Here is a 23,927-nt window from a genome sequence, read left to right on the forward strand (position 1 = left end):
AAGAAGAGAAGCGACCCCAGTTCAAACCTCGCCAGCCAGGGGAGAAAGAAATTAACGATGAGGAACCAATTTCTGGAGATGCAAAAGAAGGGTATATGGCGAAAGGTCTAGGTCATGGCAAGGAAATGTGGAGGGCAAAAAATTGTGCCCAAGAACTTGGAAAATACTGGCAAAAGAAAAACGGAAAATATAGCTGTCCGCAGCATAACGCCCATCAGAACAGCCATTAAGGATATCATATCATCATCAACCTGGTAGTCCGGCGCTCCGGGAAGCGTCGCGCGGGAGGAAGAGGTCCCGCCGCTGCGTACGGCCCATCGACTGGGCCGGGGGGTCGCAGACCACGACCCCGTCCACGAGGCGGTCCAAAGCCGTTAGGACCAGGGCCGGGAGGGCCCATGTACCCTGGGGGCGGTGGGGGGTATCCACGGCCGGACGGGGCTAACGGAGACGAGGGCATGGTTGGACGGCGAGGACGAGGGGGTGGTGGCGTAGCAGCTGCCGCCCGTCGGGCGTCACGTTCGCAGTAAACCTGGCCATACCATTCAAAGTAATCTCCCTTCAGGGGAATCTGGCAGGTGCGGCATTTCAGGCAGTCTGGGTGGAACTTCTGACGATCTGCGGGCCCACGGCCACGGCGTTCAACAGTCTCAAGATACTGACCCTCAATGCCAGTATGGCAGGTTTGGCAAAGGGAGCCGTTGCGTTCGTGATAGTGCTGGGCACAATAGGGACGGTCCTCCAGGACGTAAAAGTCGGCCGTCTGGAACGGCGTCCGGCACTGGAAGCACACGAAACAGGCGCGGTGGTATCGACCCGTCAGACGGCCATCGGCCGATGACACGGACTTGCCCATAATCATTTCACCACAACCACGGCACGGGCCCTTGGGCCGAGGTGAGGGTCGGGGCTGCGGTGCCGTCGCAGAACGCACCACCTCTTGCCGTGGTGGGCTCTCCTCCTCAGGACGTCGGGGTTTCTTTTCAGCAACAAGCGACAGGCTACCCTGACTAATGGCAGGGTCAGTTGGCGAGTCCGGGCTGAATAAGGCCTCTGGAATGCGAGGGGGCTCGAGCTCCGTCGGACTTTCGAGGACCGGTTCGTCCAGCACAGGCTGCTGAGACTTCTTCTCTTCCTCCACAACAGGGCCCAGACGACCCTGGTCTGAGGGTTTCTGTCGGGACATGCTGGCTTCCGATGGCAGACTAGATAGAGACGTTCCACTCCTGGTGGTGTCGGACGGCGAGGAATCCGACGAGGTGATTGAATCATTCGCGGTGTGGTCGACCTCTAGTCCCAATGCTCGTGCGAAGTTGGAGACGGAGTTGTTTCCCTCACTGGTTGAATCAGAATCCTTCCTCTGGTTGCTATCCCGCTCGTTGGTGCGACCAGATTCAGCGTCTGCTGGTTGGAGAAATTCAGAGCTCTGTGGCTTGAAGGCCTTGTACTCCCCGTTGGCCGGGGTGGCAGGCGAAGCCAGCGGCTCGTTGGGTAGCTCAAAGTCCAGCGGGGGTCCATAGGAACTCTGGGACGGGCTTTGGAAGAACAACTCTGCTGAGCCGCGGTTGCTGCTCAGACGATCGGAGTTGCTGTTGGTATGCGAGGAGACTCGGAGTGCGCTCGCATTGACATGGTCAATCTCAGCCTTGGCGCTCGTCGGCCGTTCCGACACCCCAAAATCGAAGCCACTGTATATTTCACCCCTGCCTTCACGCTTGTCCGCGACTCCGGCCACTGAGGTGTCCGAAATCCGGGAGGGGCGCAGAAGTTGTTGCGGTGCAGCAGACGGCACCGGGGGAGCATCATCCACGAACTTGTACGGGTCGCGCGCGACGCTTCCGAACGAAGGGCGGCGGCTCGACATGGCAGTCGACCGCTTGGAATTCCTATTGTCTCCATATCGTGTGCTTGCCAGCGATGTCCGGTAGCTGCTTTTGCTGTCTATCGAAGCGCCATGTCTATGCCCAACGCCCATGGCCGTTGCCGGAGCGTCATCTTTCGGGAGCGGTGGCGGAGGCATATCGTCATCCAGTGCATTTCCGTCCAATGCAGGCGCTAATCGAGCTGATGGCATTGGTGGTGCTGATCTGGGATCCTTTACGTTCGACATACCACCCGGGCGTCTGTCCGACATGGAACGGGGTAAGGGGAACGTCGCAAACGCGGTTTCCAGGTTAATCGAATCCGGCGATTGCGGTTCGTCGGGCAATGGAGAGGTCTGGCTGCGCTGGAGCGCTCTGAACGGCGATCGCTGACCTGAAGACGTGGAAAGAGGGGAGGGGACCAACGGGTCGTGGTTGGCAATCGGGCTTGCGGGGTTCAAGAAGGGACGATCTGGAAGGCCGGTGTTAACTGCATGAGACGCATAACTCTAATATATGGATGGCGCAGGCTCGCGTGGTATCCAAATAAACATACTGGCCATTGCAGGGTCAATGCGAGGCGGGGGGCCGGACCTCCCAGACTTGGAGGCCCAGGCATCGCTGGGAGTTCTGGAGGGTAACACATTGTCTGATTTGGGCGGGGGCGGCGGAGGGGATTGAGAGGGGGAAGGAGTCGCTGCAAGGGACTGGTCAACACATTGCATTCCAACCGTGGACAGCATAGTTGAAGCTGAGAAAGATTGGGGAGAATAGTTACCTGGCATTGGTTTAACGCACACATGATCGCCCATGGAGGAGATTTCCACGCTCATTCCACAATTGGAGCATTTAATCATGGGCAGTAGGCCCCCCTCCATGATGGATGCCATGCTGGGCAACGGCGACAGTCTACAATAGCGATAAGATATCCACCAGTCACTGGCTCATTGGAATGAGCGAGTGGAGGGGGGTGTGTGAGGGGGTGGGAAAGTGGTTTGTCCAGGCCACACCGGGCGCGTGCTTTAAGGGTCGTGTGAATCTATGCAGTGCAGGACTCCTCGCATGAGGGGAACAATTTCATCCCCAGATGTCAAGGGCACGACACGACGCGACAGGACGATCTGGATGGAGCCAGAAGGAGTTGGGTTAGAGACGCATGGATGTCGGGATCTGAAAAGAGTGAAGGGAGAAAGCACAAGCACCAACCATTGTTGACTGGGGGGGGAGTGGGAAGGGCCCATCCAAAATACTAATACTAATAGTAGTAGTAAACTCTTGGCTGGGGGGAAAAGAAACACTAAACAACTAGACTAGACTAGCTTGGTTGCCAGTGTAGTGTGTGTCCAGTGGGTGGATAGTTAGCCCGTCTGGGATGCAGAAAAGACCGATTCTAGTTGGGTGGGACTCTAGAGAACTTCCTCGTGTGTTCGCAGTGAGAAAGTTGGAAGTTTGGGGCGATCCACGAACCCTTCCAGCAATGTTTCCCCCTGATTGGCCCTGGGGCCATCCAGCCAACACGCGTTGTTGCTTTAGCACCACTTCATGTCTCTCTCCTTGACAAACAACTACTAAGTAGACTAGACTAGACTAGAAGGGCTCTGGCTGCAGCTCGCCGCGGGTCGGAACACATTCTTCTTTGGTGTCAAGTCAGCGATTGGCATGAATTCTTACTCACAGAAGAAACCTGTAGTGAGGCTGATTTGCTTTCCGAATATGTGTCTTCAGGATAATTATTCCATGACTATCGACGGGTGATTCCTATGGATAGGCCATCTACGGTGTGTACACTCACTGACCGAGAGTTACTCCGGTCGCATCCCATACTCTATTCTACTCTACTTTCTACCCTACTTTCGCTCCGAACCTCCCGGTCAAGCCTCTTAATTTTCGTGTTCACACTCAATATCGGTTTGACTCTATAATTTATTTTTATCTACCCCTTTCCCACCACCCCAATCAGTTTGCAACAATGGCCGATTTCTTGACCTTCCAGACGATAGTGTTGCCTCCCAGGCATTTTAGCCCCTGAACCATCATCCACCGCAGATCATCCTTCAGGGGCAACCCGCCCCCCCGTGACTAACAACGATTCTCCCGTCCTCCCCCAGTCTAACTTGGCAAGTGGAATGGCAACTAGTCTAGCCCAATATGTTTTTCATCGTGTCGTCGTCCGTCTGTCACCCTCAGGACGAAGGTGTATCCGTCTGTGACTGGACTTGCAGGCCTCCAAATTGGAACGCACGAGCCTCGTCTATCGGTTGGAGGTCTACACCAATAATCTTCCCCTATTACTTCCCCCTATATGGAGTGCTGTGCCTCTTCTTCCGTTTCTAGCATCATCAATATTCCTTTACCTTCGAAGCGACCCAGCACAGGCCTCCAGAAGTGACATCTCATGCTCTTATCCCAATCTTAACGTTCAAGATGAGGATGGACAATCACCCCAACCCGTAACCCCGCAAGCAGATGTGTTTTGCATCTACCCCATCTCCAACTCCAAAGTATATTCCGGAAGCTTAAGCAGGAAGCAAGGGGCCTGGTTTTAGCAGAGTGTATATACGCTGTCATTCCTTGGTTGGACCCGACGATCTGGGAAACCGATGGCCTGTCACAGCTGGCAGATATATGTTTAGAAACTGTCCGAATTTCGAGAACAGTCGTAACCCCTCGACTGCCCTCACCCACCTTGGTGGACCAGTGTCCGGGTGATGCAGATCGAAACCTTCCAGCTGATTCTTAGCTGGTGTAGAGTCCAGGAACCGGTGACCTCCGTACCATGGTTCGGCCCCAATAGTACCCGGCAGTCGGCGACGCGCAGTGCTCTCAAGATTGAGTAGGATGCCTAAGCATTGTGAACCATGATGGCATGCTTTGTGCGTAGACGAGGATCGATCTCATGATCTGGCTGACGACAGCCCATGGGTACCTGCCTACGGGATATGCACGGCCGCTGTTTTGAGTCCGATTGGCGGACAATATCCCTCTAGTAGTAGGACTGTGTACTCCGTTGTGTGTACGGAGTACTGGTGCAATGCTCCACGCAAGCTCTACTCCGTATACAACACTATATTCTAAACGCAAAACTTTTCAATGGAACCGCTCCTGGATGATGGATCTAACGTGGTCTGACTATATAATCTGCGCGTCAAGCGGATCTCTCACTGTTTGACACTGAGTCGCAGTCGCTCGTCGTCAGCCCATGGCGTTTGAATCGGTTAGTTTTGCTTGCCGAAGGTCTAGCCGAGTCTCTGCCCGAATGTTTCCCGCCCTCCGCCAATCCCACGGCCGATGGACAGCCTGAGGCTGCGTTCCTATCCTCTGGGTGCCGTGTTGCCTGAGGACCTTGCAGCGGGCGCTATCACATGATTGTGTAAACGGCAGCGGTGCAGGAGAGCATCATGATTGGTGTGCTTAGCTTGAACCCTACTTAGTACTAAGATTACACACAGTCATTGGAACACCACACACACAGCGCATGGTGGAGACAAGCACGTATAGCTATTAGCTAGTCCCCCTTTCACAATCCAGGCAGCAATCCTGTTGGGCCGTTATGCACGCATTACCGATGGATAGTCCAGGGGTCGTGATTCTACCACGGCTCGTCTGCCGAGCTCTCCGCTGCTCCCCTGCCCGCACACCACGAGAGCTTCTTGTCGAGCTTCGTGCCAGCAGCGATTCCAACTTGTATCGGTCAATTTCTTTTTTTCTTCTTGACTACTCTTTATCCATGAAGCAAATTTCTGGCTTACATTCTGTATTATGAACTCGCATCAATCTCAGCTCTAGTCTGGTGTCAGCGTCGGCAATGAACTGCCATTATCGCGATTCGCGGGCGGAGCCCCGCGACTCCCACTGCCTAAACGACCCACTATCGATGATGGATGGAGCCCAGGCCACATTCCGTCCCCAGCCTGGGGAGTCCATTGCCTGTCCTGAGTTCAAGTCTGTCTCTGTCCCAAAGATGGGACACCGCTGTTGCTCTCTCTTGGGAATTACTGGCACCCACAATCCTATCTCGCCGTTCATGGGCTAGCGGCAGGTCAATGCCGCGAACGGCAGAGCGGGGGTTTATCGAGATGCTGCCAGATTATAGCAGATTTGTATGGCGGAATGGCCATTTTGAGCCGGAAGGAATAGATTCAATGTATTGAAAAGTCACAGAGCGTAAGCCACATTCACTCTGTCGCAATTTCTAGCCTCTCATTCACCAGTCAAACTCATGAGTACCCGGAAGACATGGACACGATCTGCTCACCGCAATTGTCATTTGTGGGATGCGCTGGACGTGGTTGACCTTTTACGCTTTTACGCCGGCACTCGGAAGTCAACATCTCGCTAGACAATCCCTGAAGCCTGTCATTTGCCAGGAAGGCGGACTAGTGCACTGTTGAGCTGGTTGGGGGTGCGGAGCAGTTTGGATCCGGATACGGTCAGCAACGTGACCCGCCGTATAAGTACCGTTCCCTCCTCGCTTCCCTCGACCCTTCCTCCTTCTACCACCCATCAAAACCTTCAGTTCGTTAGCAATCGTCTTCAAGTCGTTCAATTCAACCTTCGATCACACTCTCTGAGGCGTGGTCTGATAAAAACCGTCAAAATTTTCGCCACACTTCTTAACTCGTAAGTTCCCCACCATTCTCCGCCGTCTCCCGGTGATGGCTGCCCCTATCCCAATACCCCCAATGCTCCAAGAACAGCAATTGGACCTTCCCTCAAGAAAGCCACCTTCCAGAGACCTCTCATGGCTAATCTGTTTACTTTTCTTCAGGCGGCACCACCCGTTCAACGGCCGGCGCTCATCCAACCGTGGTGGGGCACCGGACTACGCATTATACGTCCAGTAAACAACTCGCAGTCTGAACACTCGTATTATCTGTCTCGCACGCCAATCGTCAACTGTGAACAATGGCTCCCCACGCTAGCTCGGATGTTGCTGCCAATGGCGCCGTGAACGGGTCCGCTCGTGCCAACGCTCCTTTGTTTACCGTCAACTCGCCCAACGTCGTGTACACCGACAATGAAATCAGAAGCCAGTATGCTTACCACACCACTGATATCACCCGCACTGCCGACAACAAGCTCGTTGCCACTCCCAAGGCCACCAACTACCACTTCAAGGTCGACCGCAAGGTGGGCAAGGTGGGTGTCATGATGGTCGGCTGGGGTGGTAACAATGGTTCCACCGTGACCGCAGGTCTTCTTGCCAACCGCCGCGGTCTCGAATGGGAGACCCGCGAGGGCATGCGCGCCTCCAACTACTACGGCTCTGTGGTCATGGGTTCCACCATCAAGCTCGGTACTGACGCCAAGACTGGTGAGGAGATCAACATTCCTTTCCACGACATGCTGCCCATGGTCCACCCCAATGATCTCGCGATTGGTGGCTGGGACATTAGCAGCATGAACCTTGCCGATTCCATGGACCGTGCTCAGGTTCTGGAGCCTACCCTCAAGCAGCAGGTTCGTAAGGAGATGGCCGAGATGAAGCCCCTGCCGAGTATCTACTACCCGGACTTTATCGCTGCCAACCAGGAGGACCGGGCCGACAATGTGCTCGAGGGCTCCAAGGCATGCTGGGCTCACGTTGAGAAGATCCAGCAGGACATTCGGTGAGTTTGCTGTGGTGTAATTGTTGCTTCCTCACTAACCGAAACAGCGACTTCAAGGCGCAGAACGGCCTCGACAAGGTCATCGTGATGTGGACTGCCAACACCGAGCGTTACACCGACATCCTGCCTGGCGTCAATGACACGGCCGACAACCTGCTCAACGCTATCAAGACCAGCCACTTGGAAGTGTCCCCGTCCACTGTCTTTGCGGTGGCCTGTATCCTGGACAAGGTTCCCTTCATCAACGGCTCTCCCCAGAACACCTTCGTCCCTGGTGCGATCCAGTTGGCTGAGCAGCACAAGGCCTTCATTGGCGGAGACGACTTCAAGTCGGGCCAGACCAAGATGAAGTCGGCTCTGGTTGACTTTTTGATCAACGCCGGTATCAAGCTCACCTCGATTGCCAGCTACAACCACTTGGGTAACAACGACGGCAAGAACTTGAGCTCCCAGAAGCAGTTCCGGTCCAAGGAGATCTCCAAGTCCAACGTGGTGGACGACATGGTCGCGGCCAACCAGATCCTCTACGCCAAGGACGAGCACCCCGACCACACCGTGGTGATCAAGTACATGCCTGCGGTGGGCGACAACAAGCGCGCGCTCGACGAGTACTACGCGGAGATCTTCATGGGTGGCCACCAGACCATCAGTCTGTTCAACATCTGCGAGGACTCGCTGCTGGCGTCGCCCTTAATCATTGACCTGGTGCTGATTGCCGAGATGATGACTCGCATCAGCTGGAAGGCGGACGAGGCGGCCGAGTACAAGGGCTTCCACAGCGTGCTCAGCGTGCTGAGCTACATGCTCAAGGCTCCTCTGACTCCTCCGGGCACTCCGGTGGTCAACTCGCTCACCAAGCAGCGCAGTGCCCTGACCAACATCTTCCGGGCGTGTGTTGGACTGCAGCCTGAATCGGAGATGACTCTGGAGCACAAGCTGTTCTAGACAGCCACCTCGTACGTGCTTAGTCGTTGTGCTAGGCGTTGACCACCTTTACCATTGTTAGCCAACTACAGTCACTCTTTGAATATCAATAAGTACCATTCATACTATCCTTCTCACACTATCATTGTATGACACTGTCACTCGTATATCTCACCCCGTAAGAGTATCTACTGCGTCTTCCCCAAATCCGAATAGGCATTCAACGCCAACTGCCCACCCAAATGCGCAAACAGGATATTGCCCTGAATCTCCCCTCTCTTCACCAAATCCATCATCCCCGCAAAACTCTTCCCCTCATACACTGGATCCGTAATAAACGCCTCCGTCTTCGCCGCAAACTCAATCGCCTCCCACGTCCTCTTATCCGGCACGCCATAAACACCCCCATGCCACTCCTCCCACAACTCAACATCCTCCTCCGTCACCCCGTCCCTCCCCAATCCAATCCTCTCCGCCGTCTCCTTCGCAATCCTCAACACCTGCTCCCTCGTCTCCTTCGGCTTCGCACTCGCATCAATCCCCACCACCCTCGTCCTCCCCCTCCCACTCCCACTCTCCCGATCCAACTTCTCCAACAACTTAAACCCCGCCACCATCCCCGCCATCGTACTCCCCGTCACCGCACAAACCACCACCGTCCCAAACTCCACGCCCATCTCCTTCTCCTGCGCCCGCACCTCAAACGCCCACCGCGCGAACCCCAGTCCGCCCAACGGGTGATCCGACGCGCCCGCAGGGATGTAATACGGCTTCTCCCCGTTCGCGATACACTCCTCTTCCAGCTTCTTCAGCGTGGATTTATGCTCGATCCCGAATCCAGATGGGTCAAGCCGTACGTCTGCGCCCATGAGTCGCGACAGCTGGATGTTGCCCACCTTTGAATAGTGGGGATCATTCCAGGGTACCCAGTCTTCTTGGATTACTCGGCATTTTAGCCCTGTCACTGTGGCGGCCGCGGCCACTTGGCGGGTGTGGTTCGATTGGATTCCCCCGATCGAGATGAGCGTTGTGCTGTTTTGGCGAAGGGCGTCTGGGATCAGGTATTCCAGTTTGCGGGTCTTGTTTCCGCCCCCTGAGGCGAGTGGGGAGGAGAGGTCGTCGCGTTTGGCGTAGATGGTTGTGCTGGGGGTGGATGGTGGAGGGGATAGGGCCGAGGTGATTAGTGGGAGGGCGTGGATCGGGGATGGGCCGAAGGTTAGTTGGTGGCGGGGGATGGTGCTGAAGGGGGGTGGGAGGGTGAGGGGGTCTTTGGTTGGAGTGGTTTGGGTTTGGATGGTCATTTTGATTAGGAGTAGATGTACTGTATGTAGTAACAATGGTAAGTAGTACTGAGTTTGAGTGAGATGTGTGGTGAGTGAGTAGATGGTAGTGGTGGTAGTGACGGAAGTATATATACACGGTACTTACTACTGCAGATAGTAGCAGATAGTACTAGATATAAGGAGCAATCCGATCCCGGAGCCGATCTACTCATTTACCCCTCTTCTGATGGACATTAATTACCGAGTTTAAGCGTCTCTTTGCTCGGAGGTTGCCCGGATTGCAGTATAGGTTAGTATGATTTACTACTGTTTTTTGCTTGGATGAGGTGATTATCGGGGCGCCGATAAGTTTATCTTGGTGTGTGTCTGACTAGCGGATGGTCCTCCGATATCGTGATATGATAGTGATAGTGGTACTTACTGATTAGATAGGGGGTATCTGTTGTGGAGCTGTTATAGTATATAGTGTATTGTATTTAAGAATAAGTAGGTGGCTAGTAGTGAGGTGAGGGGTTATGATCAGGCGTGTTCGTCTTCCCGTGTACTCCGTACTTGCAGTGGTAAACTTGCTGCAGACAATGTTGTGTAGGGTAAACCACAAGGTCCTACTATTTCGAGCTGAGGACCTTGGAGACTACTGCCTATATATAGACCTTCGAGACTGCTACGTATACTTAGACACTTCTAGCTAACTCGTAATTTTTTCATTGATTATCATCAGTGTACATTATGACAGGTTATGACAGGTTTAACAGGTCATGACAGGTCAACAACGCAGCGAACGCAGTCGCCCGCCTTCATCTGCTCAAACGCCTTGTTGATCTCAGACAGCTTCTCGCGGTGCGTAATGAATTCGTCCACCTTCAGCTGGCCGTTCAGGTAGTCGTCAACCAATCCCGGAAGCTGCGTGCGGCCCTTGATACCACCAAAGGCGCATCCCTTCCACACACGGCCAGTGACCAGTTGGAATGCTGCAATCAGTTAGCATAATGCCAGATTTTAGACACTGGAAAAACTCACGGCGAGTGGAAATCTCCTGGCCAGCAGCAGCAACACCGATGATGATACTCTCACCCCATCCCTTGTGGCACGCCTCCAGGGCAGCCCGCATCACACCGACGTTACCAGTGCAGTCGAAAGTGTAGTCGCAACCGCCGTCCGTCATCTCAATCAGCTGCTCCTGGATGGTCTTGCCACCCAGCTTGGTGGGGTTGACAAAGTCCGTGGCGCCGAACTTGCGGGCCCACGCCTCCTTGCCGTCGTTGACATCGACCACGATGATGCGGCCAGCCTTGTTCTTGACCGCACCCTGGATGACCGAGAGACCGACACAGCCGGCACCGAAGACGGCAATGTTGGAGCCCTCCTCCACCTTGGCGGTGACGACGGCCGCACCGTAACCGGTGGTGATACCACAGCCAAGCAGGCAGGAACGGTCCGTGGGGATCTTGGGGGTCACGGCGACAACGGAGATGTCGGCCACGACGGTGTACTGGGAGAAAGTGGAGGTACCCATGAAGTGCAGCAGGTCCTTGCCGCGGGCCTTGAAGCGAGAGGTGCCGTCGGGCATCACACCCTTGCCCTGGGTGGCACGAATCTTACCACAGAGGTTGGTCTTGCCGGACTTGCAGAACTTGCACTCACGGCACTCGGGGGTGCTACAAACATTAGCAATCGCAGTCTGCGGCTGCATAAGAAGTTGCTTACTAGAGAGCAACGACATAGTCACCGGGCTTCACGGAGGTAACGCCCTCGCCGACGGACTCGACGATACCGGCACCCTCGTGACCCAGAACAACGGGGAAAGCACCTTCGGGGTCCTTTCCGGAGAGAGTGTAGGCATCTGGCTCGGTCAGCCTTGCTCAATCCCGCTGTTTCAAATCACCAACCTGTGTGGCAGACACCAGTGTGAAGGACCTGGATGCGGACCTCGTGGGCCTTGGGAGGAGCAACTTCGACGTCCTCAACGGAGAGAGGCTCTCCGGCGCCCCAGGCGACGGCAGCCTACAAACTGGTTGGCATACTGTATCGTGGAGGTGACTGTTCGAGTGCTTCTTACCTTGCAGGTGATGGTCTAGAAGAGTTAGCCAAAACACACGTCAATGCTGGTCGTTGCTAGAGCTGGAACAAACAAACTCACCTGTCCGACAGTGCTGGCCATGATGAATCTAGGCAAAGATGGTGGCAATCACTGAACCGGAAGGAACCGGAAGAGGGAATCAAGGGAATAAAAAAGGATGAGAAAAGGGAAGGAAGGATGAAAGAAGAGGAAGAATGAAGCTCGAGGTTGAGCCAGCAATAAATTGGCAGCAGAGTGGTCGGGTCGGCAAAGACGGTGGAGTTGGCCGATGAGGGGAGCACGAGGGGGGTAGAAGAGGGGCGCCGTGAGGGGCATTCCCTTTTTTGTTCTGTTTTGCTCTGTTTGCTGGGCACATTCTAGATGCCCGGGTTTCGGGTACACATCCCGATACCATCAATTCCTCCGTCTTGCATCATTTATCTCGCATACACTAACCATTCATCCCCTCATGCCTCCGCATGATTGTGTATGAGGGTGGCGGGCAGGTTCGGTCCCGGTATTGTCGGTTTGCAGTGGGCCATGACTGGAGCTACTGGATACGTTATCTATCATGGAGGGTCAATCTCCGCCAAAGTAGTCTCAATGCATTCAAGGGCACGTAAGGGAGCTCCATTCTTTTGATATCGCTCTAGTAGAGAAAGATAACTCGATAGTCACTCGTCTGGCGTACAGAATGACTCCATTGGGACAGACGATGCGATGACTCAGGCATAACCCGGTTAGGTAATGTTTTCCGGCTCTCTTGGCCCGTGCACGCCAAGAGACCCGACGGCTGACTGTCGGCGTCCCGATCGGGTAAGTTTGATTCTCGTTGTATCACCACAGCTCCAGTCACTACTTACATCAAGGCTCGTAGTTAAGACCTTCTTGTAGAGGTTTTCGTGGGGATTGATCCCCTCACGTCTGTTGGAGAAGGAAAAGAGTTGGGGATATCGAAAACGATGACTTTCATCATCCTGATTTTACATTCATGACTGAAGAAATGTCCAATATGCCTGATACATGCTACAACTAGCCAACATCCTAGACAGCACAGTTTACTCAATGCTATTTCATTCCATATATTACAATCACGGCAGCAACAGTATACCTCCATACTGTGATCTCGGCAACCAAAACCTGCTCCTCAAGAGCGAGCGGAGCCCATCGCCGGCCATTAGGGGATGTCATCATTGCAAAAATTCTAATATTTTATACAGAAACCGCCAAAGTCAAGGCAAAGCAAAGCAACCGAACCCCATGCTAAATTCCCATTTACCGCTGTTGTCCCTGCATCATCATGGCCTGGTTCTGTTCCTGGAACCGCTCGTTCAGGCGAGCCGATCCCTTCATGAACTTGTCGACACAACGCAGGACACAGCCCTCTTCGCGGTTGATCAGGGACTTGGTGGTGAAGTCGTTGACGCAGTCATCGAAGCAGCGCTGGACGAGCTTGGAGTACATCTATGGAGATGAGATTAGAATTGAAAAGGCCAGCTAGGGATGATATAGATGGATGATGGATATGGATGATGATGGACGAAGGTAGGAATTGGATGGGTCAGGGAGGTATAGACGGTGTGTAGGTTGGATCCGAGTTCGACGCGAAAGGATGTCTGTTTATTTTCAGGTCTCACGTACGGTCATGAATTCCTTCATCTGGCGTCTCTCCATGCGAGAGGCGAGCTCACGCTGCTCAGAGGCGTTGAGGCTGGGACTTATTAGTACACGTCGGGGGAACCTATGATAGAAGGGATGGCAAAGTGAGCTGCTTACGATTCCATTGTGATGTGATTGGGCTGAAGCTAGGTTGATCAAAAAGGGTAGTAGTGTTGATAACAAGAGGCCTGGGTCGTGATGACGACCGTAGCTCCGGAGCTGCTCAACGGACCGCAGGCTCTGATGTGATCACGTGCGCAATTCAACTCCGATCAGGTGACCGGAGCCGGACCGCGAGTGAATGTGCTGACTCATCCAGTGCCGGAACCGAGGGCAATCCCAAAACGGCAAACAGCAGGACAATCTAGCTGGCGCTGTTTCCATTCTTTGGGCAAGTTAAAAAAAGCACAACGGCCAGCTGGCCCCAGACTTCCATTCGCCAGAACCATGGTTCGCCGTCCACAACCGGAGGTCCATTAAGTCGAGAAGCAACCCAGAAGGACAAAGATCTTCTTTCGATTCCCACCGCAATGACTCGGGCAGGAGCCACCTTTGGTGCTTGTTGGATGATTCTTCTAAGAAAATCGACAGGTCTTAGCCGGCTTCGATCGAAGGATCTAGGAAGTTTTGTTCTGGGGAGAACCATTCCACATTCCAATCCGGAGCTTAGTGGGATCGTGGTCGGGGTGATTTCATTGCTTTTGCGGTGTATCATGCTCAGAGCTTGCACGGGTCGGTTGTTGGAACGGAGCTGGTCAAGTTGTTAGCTGACTTCTAGCGGACCCAGTATACAAAACTATATTGCTGTCCCGTAGGTGATTGCGTGGAAGATGTGCCACCGAGATCAGCAGACCAGTAAGCCACCTATCTCAAGAAAATATGTGGTACCAGCCACTCGGATAGGGGTATGTTGTCTTCCAATGATAGTCGTGAACATATAGCGGTATCTCTGGTTGGTTGTTGTTCCTATACCTACGTAAATTGACCCATTTCCCCAACACCACGCCTGAGCTAGAGCTGTATATCTATGTCTTGGGACTTACGTGCACTCCAACAGGGGACATTCCTTGTGTTATGTGTGCATGGAGTAAGCTTAGTCTTGGATGTTTGAGATTGAATGTGATGGTTCAATCAATGGCATAAGCTTCCCCTCATTCCACCATCACATCGGACGTTCCTATATTCGGCATGTACAAAGTTGAGCTACTGAAGAGTCGGCCCTACGATCAACTTGGCGAGGGATCCAGCCCAACAGCCTGGTGGGTAAGCTGTTGTAGATAGATGAGTGGCCACCTGGAACTGCACTCCTGAGATCGGCAGCTGACGGACTAGTTCGGGCAAGCGAATCTCGCACCACGACCGAACTAAACCACTAGACGCGGGGTCAGCAGTCTCTCGGGCCGTTTGGGATGACAGCCACATCAGTTGATGGTTGGAGAACCGCGGTAAGACCCTGATGGTGCGGCATCGCTGCTCAAGGGGAAGCGCCGTGAGGGTTGCATCAGGGGGTCCATGACCATATTTTTAGCTGGAACCACGAGCAGCCGATGGGTCGGCAGGCAGCCTATATACCTTGTTGTAAACGTAGTAGTAGCAGCTTGGCGGAATGGAGAGTATCTTTTCCCCTTCTCAATTTATAGTTTTTCTGATCGGCCATGAGGAGGCGACAGTGAGTCAACAGGAACAAGGTTCACTCATTCACACATCCAGTGAGGGGATCTCCGGTCGGCAAAGAGGGGAGAGAGATAGAGGGTATTCTGCATTCGAGAATCCTTATCCGGATGGAGAGCGAGTCCATTTGAGTGTGGTCTCCGGATAGCCTCATGTCTCAGAGGGGCCTTGACGCAATTGGCTAGAACTGGGGCAATCTAACCAGCGTAGCGGAATGATTGAAGAATGGTCCAGTTAGTGTCCCATGCTAGTGTGCCGGAGGGTCGACTAGAACCAGGGCCAGAACCGACGGAACTGGAAAAATAATAAGCAGAGAAGGAACCGAGTCCCAAAAGAAAAAAAGAAGAAATAAAAACAAGAATTGGAAATGGCGGTTAAAAATAAGCAAAATTAGTAGATAATACTCCGTAATAAGGGTTTTTAAAAAATAACAAGAGAAATAAGTAAAGGAAAAGGAAAAAAAGGGCACAAAAAAAAAGGGACCTGTTTGGTCGAGGTCAAACCATCAACCCTGGAACCCTGGGGTCTGGTCCCAAGCAGGGCCACTTGCCAGAACTTCAATTCCAGGAGAGCAACAAATCAATCCATCTCCATGCTTGGCGGGGGGTGTTTTCAATTTCCCATTTCTCCCCCTTCTCGTTCCCATTTCTGATTGACACATCTATCCTATTTCTATTCTAACTACGTATCTGGGATTCATTCCTTCCTTCCCTCCTTTACTTCTGATCCCTCGTTCTGGTGCTGCTAGGAAGAGATACATACATAGTCTGACTGGTGGATGAACTGGTGACTGAACTGGTCATTCCTCTTCTTGTTCTTTTTACCTCTCCGTCTTCCCCTTTGGGTCCCGCCTACAGCACCACGCCTCCAAGCCTGTTCGTCCGGTTGTCACGCAGTTTGGCTGGTTGGCTGTCCGTCGGTTGCTCCATCCTTTCCATTATTTCCCTCCTGTCTTTCCTCCACAATCATCTTCATTCATCCTCCACCTCCCCCCATCATCACGCATAGTAACCACCACCATTGTCACCATCTTCAACGACAACGACCAACTCTCCGAAGTATCTATCGATCTGACTGCAGCTCTCGCGTTTCCTTGGTTCAGATGATGGTCATTGGTTTCACCCCCAGACCAGCCAAGAAGCATCTCTGCTGCTGCTCACCCACGCAACCACCATCCCATCCGCCCTGTCGGAGGGCCCCAAATCAGCCTCTCAGCCTGAGGTTCATTCCTGATTGCTAGACTCCCTTATTGTTGCTCATCATTTACCACCACCATCTTCTCCCCTCCGAACCGTTCATCGTTGACGGACAGTCCGGCATTCGTTGATTTGCTCGTGTTCTGTCCTGCTTCGTCTCGTTCTTGCCAGCGCTGCCTGCCTGCCCCCATCTTCCCCCCTCCTCTCTCCTACATCTACTCCGGCTTCCTGCGTTCCCTTGTTAACCTCCTTTCATTTCTCACTCCATCCCTCCCTATCTCCCCTATCCTTCTCCTTCGTACGTTGTCCACCCTTCGCTGTCTCCCATCCTTTCTCTCCACCGTCGGAAAAATTCCCAGTGTCTGTTTTACCGGTTCTCTGCTACTGTACGTGTTTCGGACGGCGCGGCACTTAAAATCCGCAGCCTGACTAGTCCTCGTGCTATTTTGGGATCACGCCTCCCAGCCCCGGAATTTCTCGCGCCAACAACAAGGGCGGTGACGGAGGCCTCGGATTAGCAGGGTCTGGTCCGGTCGCTATATTTCTATACCTCCGCAGGCACGTCGCATCTCGTCTGGAACCCTCGTTTTCATCGCGCACTGCCCACTATGGTTACCACCGGCAAGTCGCACCCGGGTGTCGATCCCCTGCACCGGCTTCCACCCACCGCTGCCCCCCCTGAGACTATTGCAACCTCGCCGCCGTCGAAACGTGATTTGGCTTCCTGGTGGAGACAATTCAAGAGAAATACTAGAAAGGAGGAACCAAAAGGTATGTGTGGTGGTATACTAGGATCTTGGGTTGGGTTTGCTGCGCTGCGGGGAAGCTCGGCGGCGATGCGATCGTGGGGCGTCCGTGGGATCCCATCGCATCGTCGCCTGTCGCCTTTTGCAGCATGCACTTCCGTAGCTACCTTGAATGTCGCGTTTGATGGGCTCTACTTTCAACACTTGCTAATGAACAGCAGAGAAACCCCAGGGTATATTCGGCATCCCCCTCAACGTCAGCATTAAGTACGCCAACGTCGCCATTTCCCTTACCAACGACAACGGCGAGAGCTTCATCTACGGATACGTCCCCATCGTGGTCGCAAAGTGTGGAGTTTATCTAAAAGAGAAAGGTATATCGACCATGCTGGCCGTCCGATAAGATCGGTGCTAACGTATGTCTCGCTAGCGACCGACGTTGAGGGCATCTTCCGTCTGAGTGGCTCTGCAAAGCGCATCAAAGATCTTCAGGAAATCTTCGACTCCCCCGAACGGTATGGAAAGGGCTTGGATTGGACTGGCTACACTGTGCATGATGCTGCGAACGTTCTTCGGCGCTATTTGAACCAGCTGCCCGAACCCATTGTCCCGCTCGACTTTTACGAACGGTTTCGCGAACCCCTACGCACGTATCAACGACAGGTCCAGGAACAGATTCAGAACAACGCCCCGCCCGCGGAAACGGAGGCCTTCGACCATGCTAAAGCGGTCGCGGCTTACCAACAGTTGATCCGCGAGCTACCCCCGTTGAACAAACAGCTGTTGCTCTACATTCTCGACCTGCTGGCTGTCTTTGCGTCCAAGTCGGATCAGAATCGCATGACGTCGGCCAATCTGTCTGCCATCTTCCAACCAGGGTTGTTGTCGCATCCGCAGCACGACATGTCTCCAGACGAATACAAGTTGAGTCAGGATGTCCTCATTTTTCTGATTGAGAACCAGGACCACTTTTTGTTTGGTATGAACGGCACTGCCGCCGACGAGCAGACGGTCAAGGAGGTCGAAGGAGGTCTGGCCCGCCGGCCCACCACTCATTCCAATGTTCGACGCTCGGTGTCGAGTGCCAGTGGCGGTGCGGAGAGCTTCCGAAAGTATGGAAGTTTGCGCCGGAATGTGTCTGTCTCATCGAAGAATTCGCGCAACTCCAATGCTGCAAGCCCTGCAACACCGACCTCATTGGGCGGTGTTGGGGTACATCGCAGCAATACTTTGCCGTCCAAGATGACGCCCGTGATTCCTCCATCACGATATGGACGAGCGGTGGAGAACACAGGGGTCAACTCATCGGCACACACGTCTGCGCAACACTCGCGGGCGTCCAGCCGTGCGCCTGCGCCTGCCGAGGACACCCCTCAGCCTCCTCAACCTCAGCCCCAGCCTACTCAAACTCAGCCTGCTCCTCAACCTCAGATTGCTCCTCAAACTCAGCCTGTCCCTCAGCCCCAGATTGCTCCTCAGCCCCAGGTTGCTCCTCAGCCTCAGGCTCAGGTTCCTGAAGCCCCGGTTACACCCCAAACCCAGATTGCCCCCCAACCTCAGCCTGCGCCCCAACCTCAACCTGAGTTGCCTCAGACCAATGTTCAGGTGAGCCCTGCACCTAACCAGGATGCTCAGGGCACTCCGCCACCCACAAATGGTCAAGGCTCCATAACAGAGGTGGTAGAGCCAGGGACTGGGATTGTCTATGTCCACTCGTCCACACACGGGCCCGTACCAAAGAGTGCGCTTGAAAATGGGAATGGGGTTGGCGATACGGGGAAGCCTACGGCACACCCCAGTGTGGAGAAGCCAGCTGTTGTACAGCCGACTATCGAAAAGCCAGTTGTTCAGCAGCCCATCGCTCAAAAGCCCGCTCAGGCGCCCATTGCGGAGAGGCTGATGGCAGAGAGGCCTATCCCACACCCTGAACAAGGGAGTACAGAGAAGCTTGTCGGTGACAGGCCTATCCTGCGGGAAGGACTGCCACCCATAGCTGCTTCACCCCCGCCGGCGGTGGTGACGCCGACGCGGGAACGCAAGCTTTCGAGTCTGTTCTCCAAGTCACCACCACCAAGTGGTGAGCATAAAGAGCCGCGACAGCCAAACCGCTTGAAGAAGAAGCGAATCCCTGGCAGCGCGAGTGAAAGTGCGCAAAGCTCGTCTCAGTCGCTGCAGGCTGCGACATCTGATACTGGATTAGCAGCGATCCTGCATGCTTCTCGACACGCGGAGGCCAACAATGATGCTGGAGGAGCGACGCCGCGAGCTCCTAACACTACGAGTTCCGATGATATGAGCCCGCCACGAGAAGGCAGGCCGGAGAAGCAGCTGTTGCCGCACGAAGGTGGACAGCAGGCGGGCGACACATCGCTGCGGCCGTATGGCTCACGCACTCCGTCGATGAACTCCCGGTCATCGTTCACCGACTACTCTGATGCTGACCCTACCGATGATGCGGCGCGAGCGGAGCGCAAGGAGCATCGCCGCAGTTGGCGGTTCCCGCGCTCGTCCAAACGCAGCAACGAACACATTGGCTTGGGACTTGCGTCGCCACCGCTGATGGCCACCACACCTGGCGCCGACCGAAGCACCAGCTCGATTGGCAGTTGGCATCACTCGAGCAGGAGCTCACCTTCGGATCTGCAGCAATTTGCGAGCGATCCGTCCTATCAACCTCTGAGTCTCGACGCCGAAGTCAGCAACAACGGGGCCGCCAAGGACGCTTCTTTCGTGGAACCCGAGAAGCGCAGCCTGTTTGGCAAGTTCAAAGCCAAGGTTGCACAGGTGCGGGATGGTGTCAAGGAGTCCACCGAGCGGGACCGGACGCGAAGCCCTGTAAACTCAGAAGCCGACCTGTCGGTGTCGAGTCACACGCTGTCACCATCTGGCAAGGATAGTCTGCGAAACCGACCTGCTCCGATCGACGTGACTAGCTATCCTAAAGAGGGACAAATAAGTTCACCGGTCTCTCCACTGCCGGGTTCAGGACTGCCTCCGGCAATCCCTGAAGAGCCACGGACACCGGAGAGCCCTGTTGCGGTGCCTGGCTTAGAGCAGAAGCAAGAGCCCGTGGCCGTGCCCGTTGCCTCTCCACCAGTAGAGACGGAGGGAACGGACGCTGGACCGGGGCCTGCTGTACCCTCATAGATGAAGAATTCTGATTTTTTCCTTTGTTAAGTGGTTTAGGATATGGAAATGGACGACATGATTCACGCACAGGTGGCTTGAGGCTGCCATGAGGATCGTCGTTGATGCATTTATGGGTCACGAATGATGTTTGTATTGCTTGTGGGATGGCGTGCCATGTGTTTCAAATAGGTGTAGATTATGTACGGTACATGACACTATTGCAGAATAGTAGAGTTTTCCGACTTGTATGGCCTATCTTCAAAGTAAATCTAAATCTGTAACATCCCCTGACACCTCAGGCATCCACAACCCCAGACTAACCCATGCAAACAAACCAAACAAAGCCAATCCTCTTCTTCCACTTCCGTCACCTCCGAAGCATCTCTTCGTTCCACAGCTCCTAATCAACCTCACCACCTCCCCAATTCCTCCTCCCCTCCCTCTCTTTCCCCCTCAGGCCCATCGCCTCTCTATCAAAATGGCCTCCCCACCCCCCTCCCCCCTCACAACCAACAGCGCCGCCTCCGCGCCGCCCGACACCTCCAACAAACCCGCCGCACCCCCGGTGAACATCCTCCCGACCCAACTCGCAACCACCTACTCCTACATCCACCCAGCAGCGCTTCTCTCCGCCTTCGCCGCGCGATTCCCCGCGCTGGTCAACGACCCGGTCTCCGAAATGGCCCAGCAATTGCCCTTCCTGGCTCTCGCCCACGTCGCCTACGTGATGATCTGTCTCCCCGCCGCTGGTACCGACTCTGCCACCACCACCGCAGCAGCTACACCAACATCCCCATCCACCCCTACTGCTGCTGCTACCTCCAGCGCATCGTCCGCAACCACTACTACCACTGGATCAACAACGAACGGAAACGTGATCCTCCGTCCCGGCCGCGTCGGCCGCCGTCGCACAAAGGACTCGTCCTCGTCCTCCTCGTCCACTGCATCGGCTATTCGTGGACGGGTTGTTGTACGTCCTCCCCCCACCTCCTCCAATTAATATTCCCACTAATGAACTATGACCAATGGAATAGGCTTCACTCCTCTCCTTAACATTGACAACCCTCCTCGCCACCCCCGTCCTCAGCATCCTGCTCATTCTCTTCGGCGCGCCGTTCACGACTCACCATGCCCAGACGGTGCTCTGCGCGGCGCATATGGCTATTCTCTCGTCTCTGGCATTGGTGTATGTTCATGGTGTTGATGGGAATGTTTGGAAGGAGGTGTGGGGGGCCAAAAGGCCTGGGGATGTTGTTTGGGGTGGGGCGTTGGGGACTTGTGTGGGTGCGTGGCTTGGGGCGGTGCCGGTGCCGCTGGATTGGTATGTTTCTTCTTCCTTTCTCCATTCTGTTTCCTGTATGTATGTATGGGATAGGGTTGGCTAATGGTGGGTGTATTGTGTAGGGATCGGCCGTGGCAGGCGTATCCGATTACGTTGTTGACCGGGGCGTATGTGGGTTTCGTGCTGGGTTCGGTGCTGGGGCGGTCGGTGTTGTTTGGGAAGAGGGTGCGGTTTGAGGAGGGGGAGGATGTTAAGAAGGTTGATTAGGGAGATCACCTATTTCATTTGCATGGTTTGGGTTGTGGGGGTAGATATCCAGGTGTTGTTGTTGTTGCTTCGTGTATAGCTGTTTTAGTATATCTTAATTGATTTAATTGTTAATGTTCTTCTTACTGGGTGATTGTATATTTATGACTTTTTCTTCTTCAATTGATCTATAAGTCTATTGCTGCAGCCCGGCAGCCAGTCCGTAGATGAAAGCAATTGGTATGTACAGTATCACTCATGCACGCAATCTCATGCAGGATATCATAACCACAAGCAGAACATTTTCAAAAAAAGAAATAACCAATGAGGGTATGAAGCAGATATGGTCATTAGAGAGGAGAAGAGGGAGGGTGAGAAGGGGAATAGAAGAGCAAGAATGAATGTTGGCATCATATCATCCCGCCAACTTCGACGCGTCGCGCCGACGGCCACCGCGGATGGTACAGGTCTCCCTTCGGAGGGAGCTCCGGGCGCTCCTCGGAATCACTGTCCGGGGAGATCTTTTCCGTCGGCGGCCCCGAGTTGGTCGGAGACGGCCCCAGGGCCTGCCGCATGCGCATAATATCATGCGCGTCAATTGGGATAGGATAAATCGGACCCATGCCCATGGATTCGCGTGCCACGCGCGTGAGTTGCTCGACATCGCTCCGCAGACCGGACACCTGTTCCTCGAGATTACGTCGCGCAGACTGCTCCCGACGCAGCAGCATCACCAGTGCGCTGTACTGTTCGACGGAGATGGTATTGCATTCGTGCAGCGAGGTGGACGACGGGGCCTGCAATGTGCGCGAGCGGTGGAGATGGTTCGGGCGCAGTGTGCTCGTGCTAGACGGGCGATCGGCGCCGCCGGGCGACTTGGCGCCCGGGGTCTCGTCACTACCCGACGGCGACTGGGCCGACGATTGCTTGCGCTTGTGCCGTGTCGTCGGGGGTGACGGTTTCCTCTGTCCCGACGGCTCGGCCGGCGTTTCACTGCGCCCAGACTGTATGCGTGCGATCGCACATTCCAAGTCGATCAATTTTACCTCCAAGGTGGTCAGTCGCTGTTCCAGCGTCACGTTCTCATCGTGTTGTAATGAGTTGACTAGCGTCCCCACCATTTGGGGCATGGGCTCCTCTGGTGCGTCTTCCTCGTCGTCCTCATCCGGTCCATCCAGGAAGGACGGCTCCGTTGTGGGTTTGGGGGCACTGGCGACTGTGGTCCGGGTCGGGGGTCGTTCCGATGCATCAGCCTCGGAGACCGCGCCAAAGGTCGTCGATCCCGCGTACGACTCCAGACTGCGGCGTCGCCATTGAATGGGAGACATCAGGTGATCTTTGGCCATGCCACGCAGGGCGGTCGCGCTGCGGGAGCGACGCTTGATCTGGCGCATCTCTCGGCGACGGACCTCATCCGGATCACTGTTGGCATGCGGACTGTTGTCCCGTCTACTGGTCGGTCGGCCCGAATGCACGACCGCCTCCAGGGCACTGCGAGATTCGTCGTCCGAAAAGATCAAGCTCGGCAGCGTGGCCCGTCGGCGGCGGGGGTGCGGTTCGAGCTTGCGCAGGGCCTCTTCCCACGAGGTGACGGGCCCGTGTTCCTGTTGCAACGGACTGGTGGATTTGGCGTTCCACGAACCGGAGAGCGGTTGCGGCTTGTCGAGCGATTGATTCGATCGCGGACTGTGGTTGCCGAACCGACAATCAGCGGAATCGTCGTCCTCCTGCCCGCGGCTTTTGCGGGTGAAGATCTTCCGCATGACGGTCTTGAGGGTGCTGCCGGTACGACGATGTGTGCTGGGCCCGCGAGCAATGGTGGTCGTTCCGGGAGGAGTGTATGGCAGGGTAGCGACGGCGCGATTGGTGTTGCGGAGGTTAGTAGCGATCAGGGAGGATCCGGAAGCACGGGGTGGGCGACGCGTGGAGATGACCATCTGTTTGGAACTCATGGGCGGTAATGCAGTATCAAAGCAAGCGTCTGCAGCTGCAGGGTTCGAAGTGGGCGAGTCGGCTATGCGACTGTGGGCGGAGTCACTTCGCGTGGTACTTGTACTGGCACCAGACATGTCGGAACTCGGGCTTTAGAGGGATAGACAACACATGAAACATGCACGGTGCAAACCAGTCCAATGGCATACAAGAGCGCAAGGGGGGAAGACAGTCGAAGCGATCGGTAAGGACAGATACGAAGACAGGGACAAGGAACGATTGGATATACGCCAAGGCGCAGAGCCACCAGCTGAAAAGCGGAGGGGGTG

General features: G+C 54.7%; 8 protein-coding genes across 8 annotated transcripts; 3 read left to right on the plus strand and 5 right to left on the minus strand.

Annotated features, from left to right (window-relative positions):
- Positions 1-235: 235 nt before the first annotated feature.
- Positions 236-2,752, minus strand: AKAW2_71022A (uncharacterized protein; the record flags this gene model as incomplete). Its single annotated transcript, XM_041683668.1, has 3 exons — positions 236-2,334; positions 2,419-2,559; positions 2,641-2,752. The coding sequence occupies 3 exons, from the start codon at positions 2,750-2,752 to the stop codon at positions 236-238; spliced, it is 2,352 nt and encodes a 783-aa protein (XP_041547906.1).
- A 4,015-nt stretch (positions 2,753-6,767) lies between these two features.
- INO1 (inositol-3-phosphate synthase INO1) lies at positions 6,768-8,416 on the plus strand (the record flags this gene model as incomplete). The annotated part of the gene is made up of 2 exons (XM_041683669.1): positions 6,768-7,471; positions 7,519-8,416. The coding sequence occupies 2 exons, from the start codon at positions 6,768-6,770 to the stop codon at positions 8,414-8,416; spliced, it is 1,602 nt and encodes a 533-aa protein (XP_041547907.1).
- A 167-nt stretch (positions 8,417-8,583) lies between these two features.
- On the minus strand, positions 8,584-9,696 carry AKAW2_71024A (putative 1-aminocyclopropane-1-carboxylate deaminase; the record flags this gene model as incomplete). The annotated part of the gene is made up of 1 exon (XM_041683670.1): positions 8,584-9,696. The coding sequence occupies one exon, from the start codon at positions 9,694-9,696 to the stop codon at positions 8,584-8,586; it is 1,113 nt and encodes a 370-aa protein (XP_041547908.1).
- Positions 9,697-10,434: 738 nt separating this feature from the next.
- Positions 10,435-11,839, minus strand: FDH1_4 (bifunctional alcohol dehydrogenase/S-(hydroxymethyl)glutathione dehydrogenase; the record flags this gene model as incomplete). The annotated part of the gene is made up of 6 exons (XM_041683671.1): positions 10,435-10,649; positions 10,699-11,336; positions 11,386-11,521; positions 11,568-11,682; positions 11,738-11,752; positions 11,819-11,839. The coding sequence occupies 6 exons, from the start codon at positions 11,837-11,839 to the stop codon at positions 10,435-10,437; spliced, it is 1,140 nt and encodes a 379-aa protein (XP_041547909.1).
- Positions 11,840-13,012: 1,173 nt separating this feature from the next.
- tim9 (protein transporter TIM9) lies at positions 13,013-13,521 on the minus strand (the record flags this gene model as incomplete). Its single annotated transcript, XM_041683672.1, has 3 exons — positions 13,013-13,201; positions 13,379-13,448; positions 13,514-13,521. The coding sequence occupies 3 exons, from the start codon at positions 13,519-13,521 to the stop codon at positions 13,013-13,015; spliced, it is 267 nt and encodes an 88-aa protein (XP_041547910.1).
- A 3,350-nt stretch (positions 13,522-16,871) lies between these two features.
- On the plus strand, positions 16,872-20,156 carry AKAW2_71027S (putative Rho GTPase activator (Sac7); the record flags this gene model as incomplete). The annotated part of the gene is made up of 3 exons (XM_041683673.1): positions 16,872-17,034; positions 17,231-17,383; positions 17,440-20,156. 3 exons carry the CDS (start codon positions 16,872-16,874, stop codon positions 20,154-20,156), a joined length of 3,033 nt encoding a protein of 1,010 aa, XP_041547911.1.
- A 460-nt stretch (positions 20,157-20,616) lies between these two features.
- On the plus strand, positions 20,617-21,687 carry GPI11 (PIG-F family protein; the record flags this gene model as incomplete). The annotated part of the gene is made up of 3 exons (XM_041683674.1): positions 20,617-21,108; positions 21,173-21,459; positions 21,543-21,687. 3 exons carry the CDS (start codon positions 20,617-20,619, stop codon positions 21,685-21,687), a joined length of 924 nt encoding a protein of 307 aa, XP_041547912.1.
- Positions 21,688-22,076: 389 nt separating this feature from the next.
- On the minus strand, positions 22,077-23,735 carry AKAW2_71029A (uncharacterized protein; the record flags this gene model as incomplete). The annotated part of the gene is made up of 1 exon (XM_041683675.1): positions 22,077-23,735. One exon carries the CDS (start codon positions 23,733-23,735, stop codon positions 22,077-22,079), a length of 1,659 nt encoding a protein of 552 aa, XP_041547913.1.
- Between the last annotated feature and the right edge of the window lie 192 nt (positions 23,736-23,927).

The sequence above is a fragment of the Aspergillus luchuensis genome, chromosome 7 (assembly GCF_016861625.1).
Source record: "Aspergillus luchuensis IFO 4308 DNA, chromosome 7, nearly complete sequence".
Taxonomy (NCBI): Eukaryota; Fungi; Ascomycota; class Eurotiomycetes; order Eurotiales; family Aspergillaceae; genus Aspergillus; species Aspergillus luchuensis.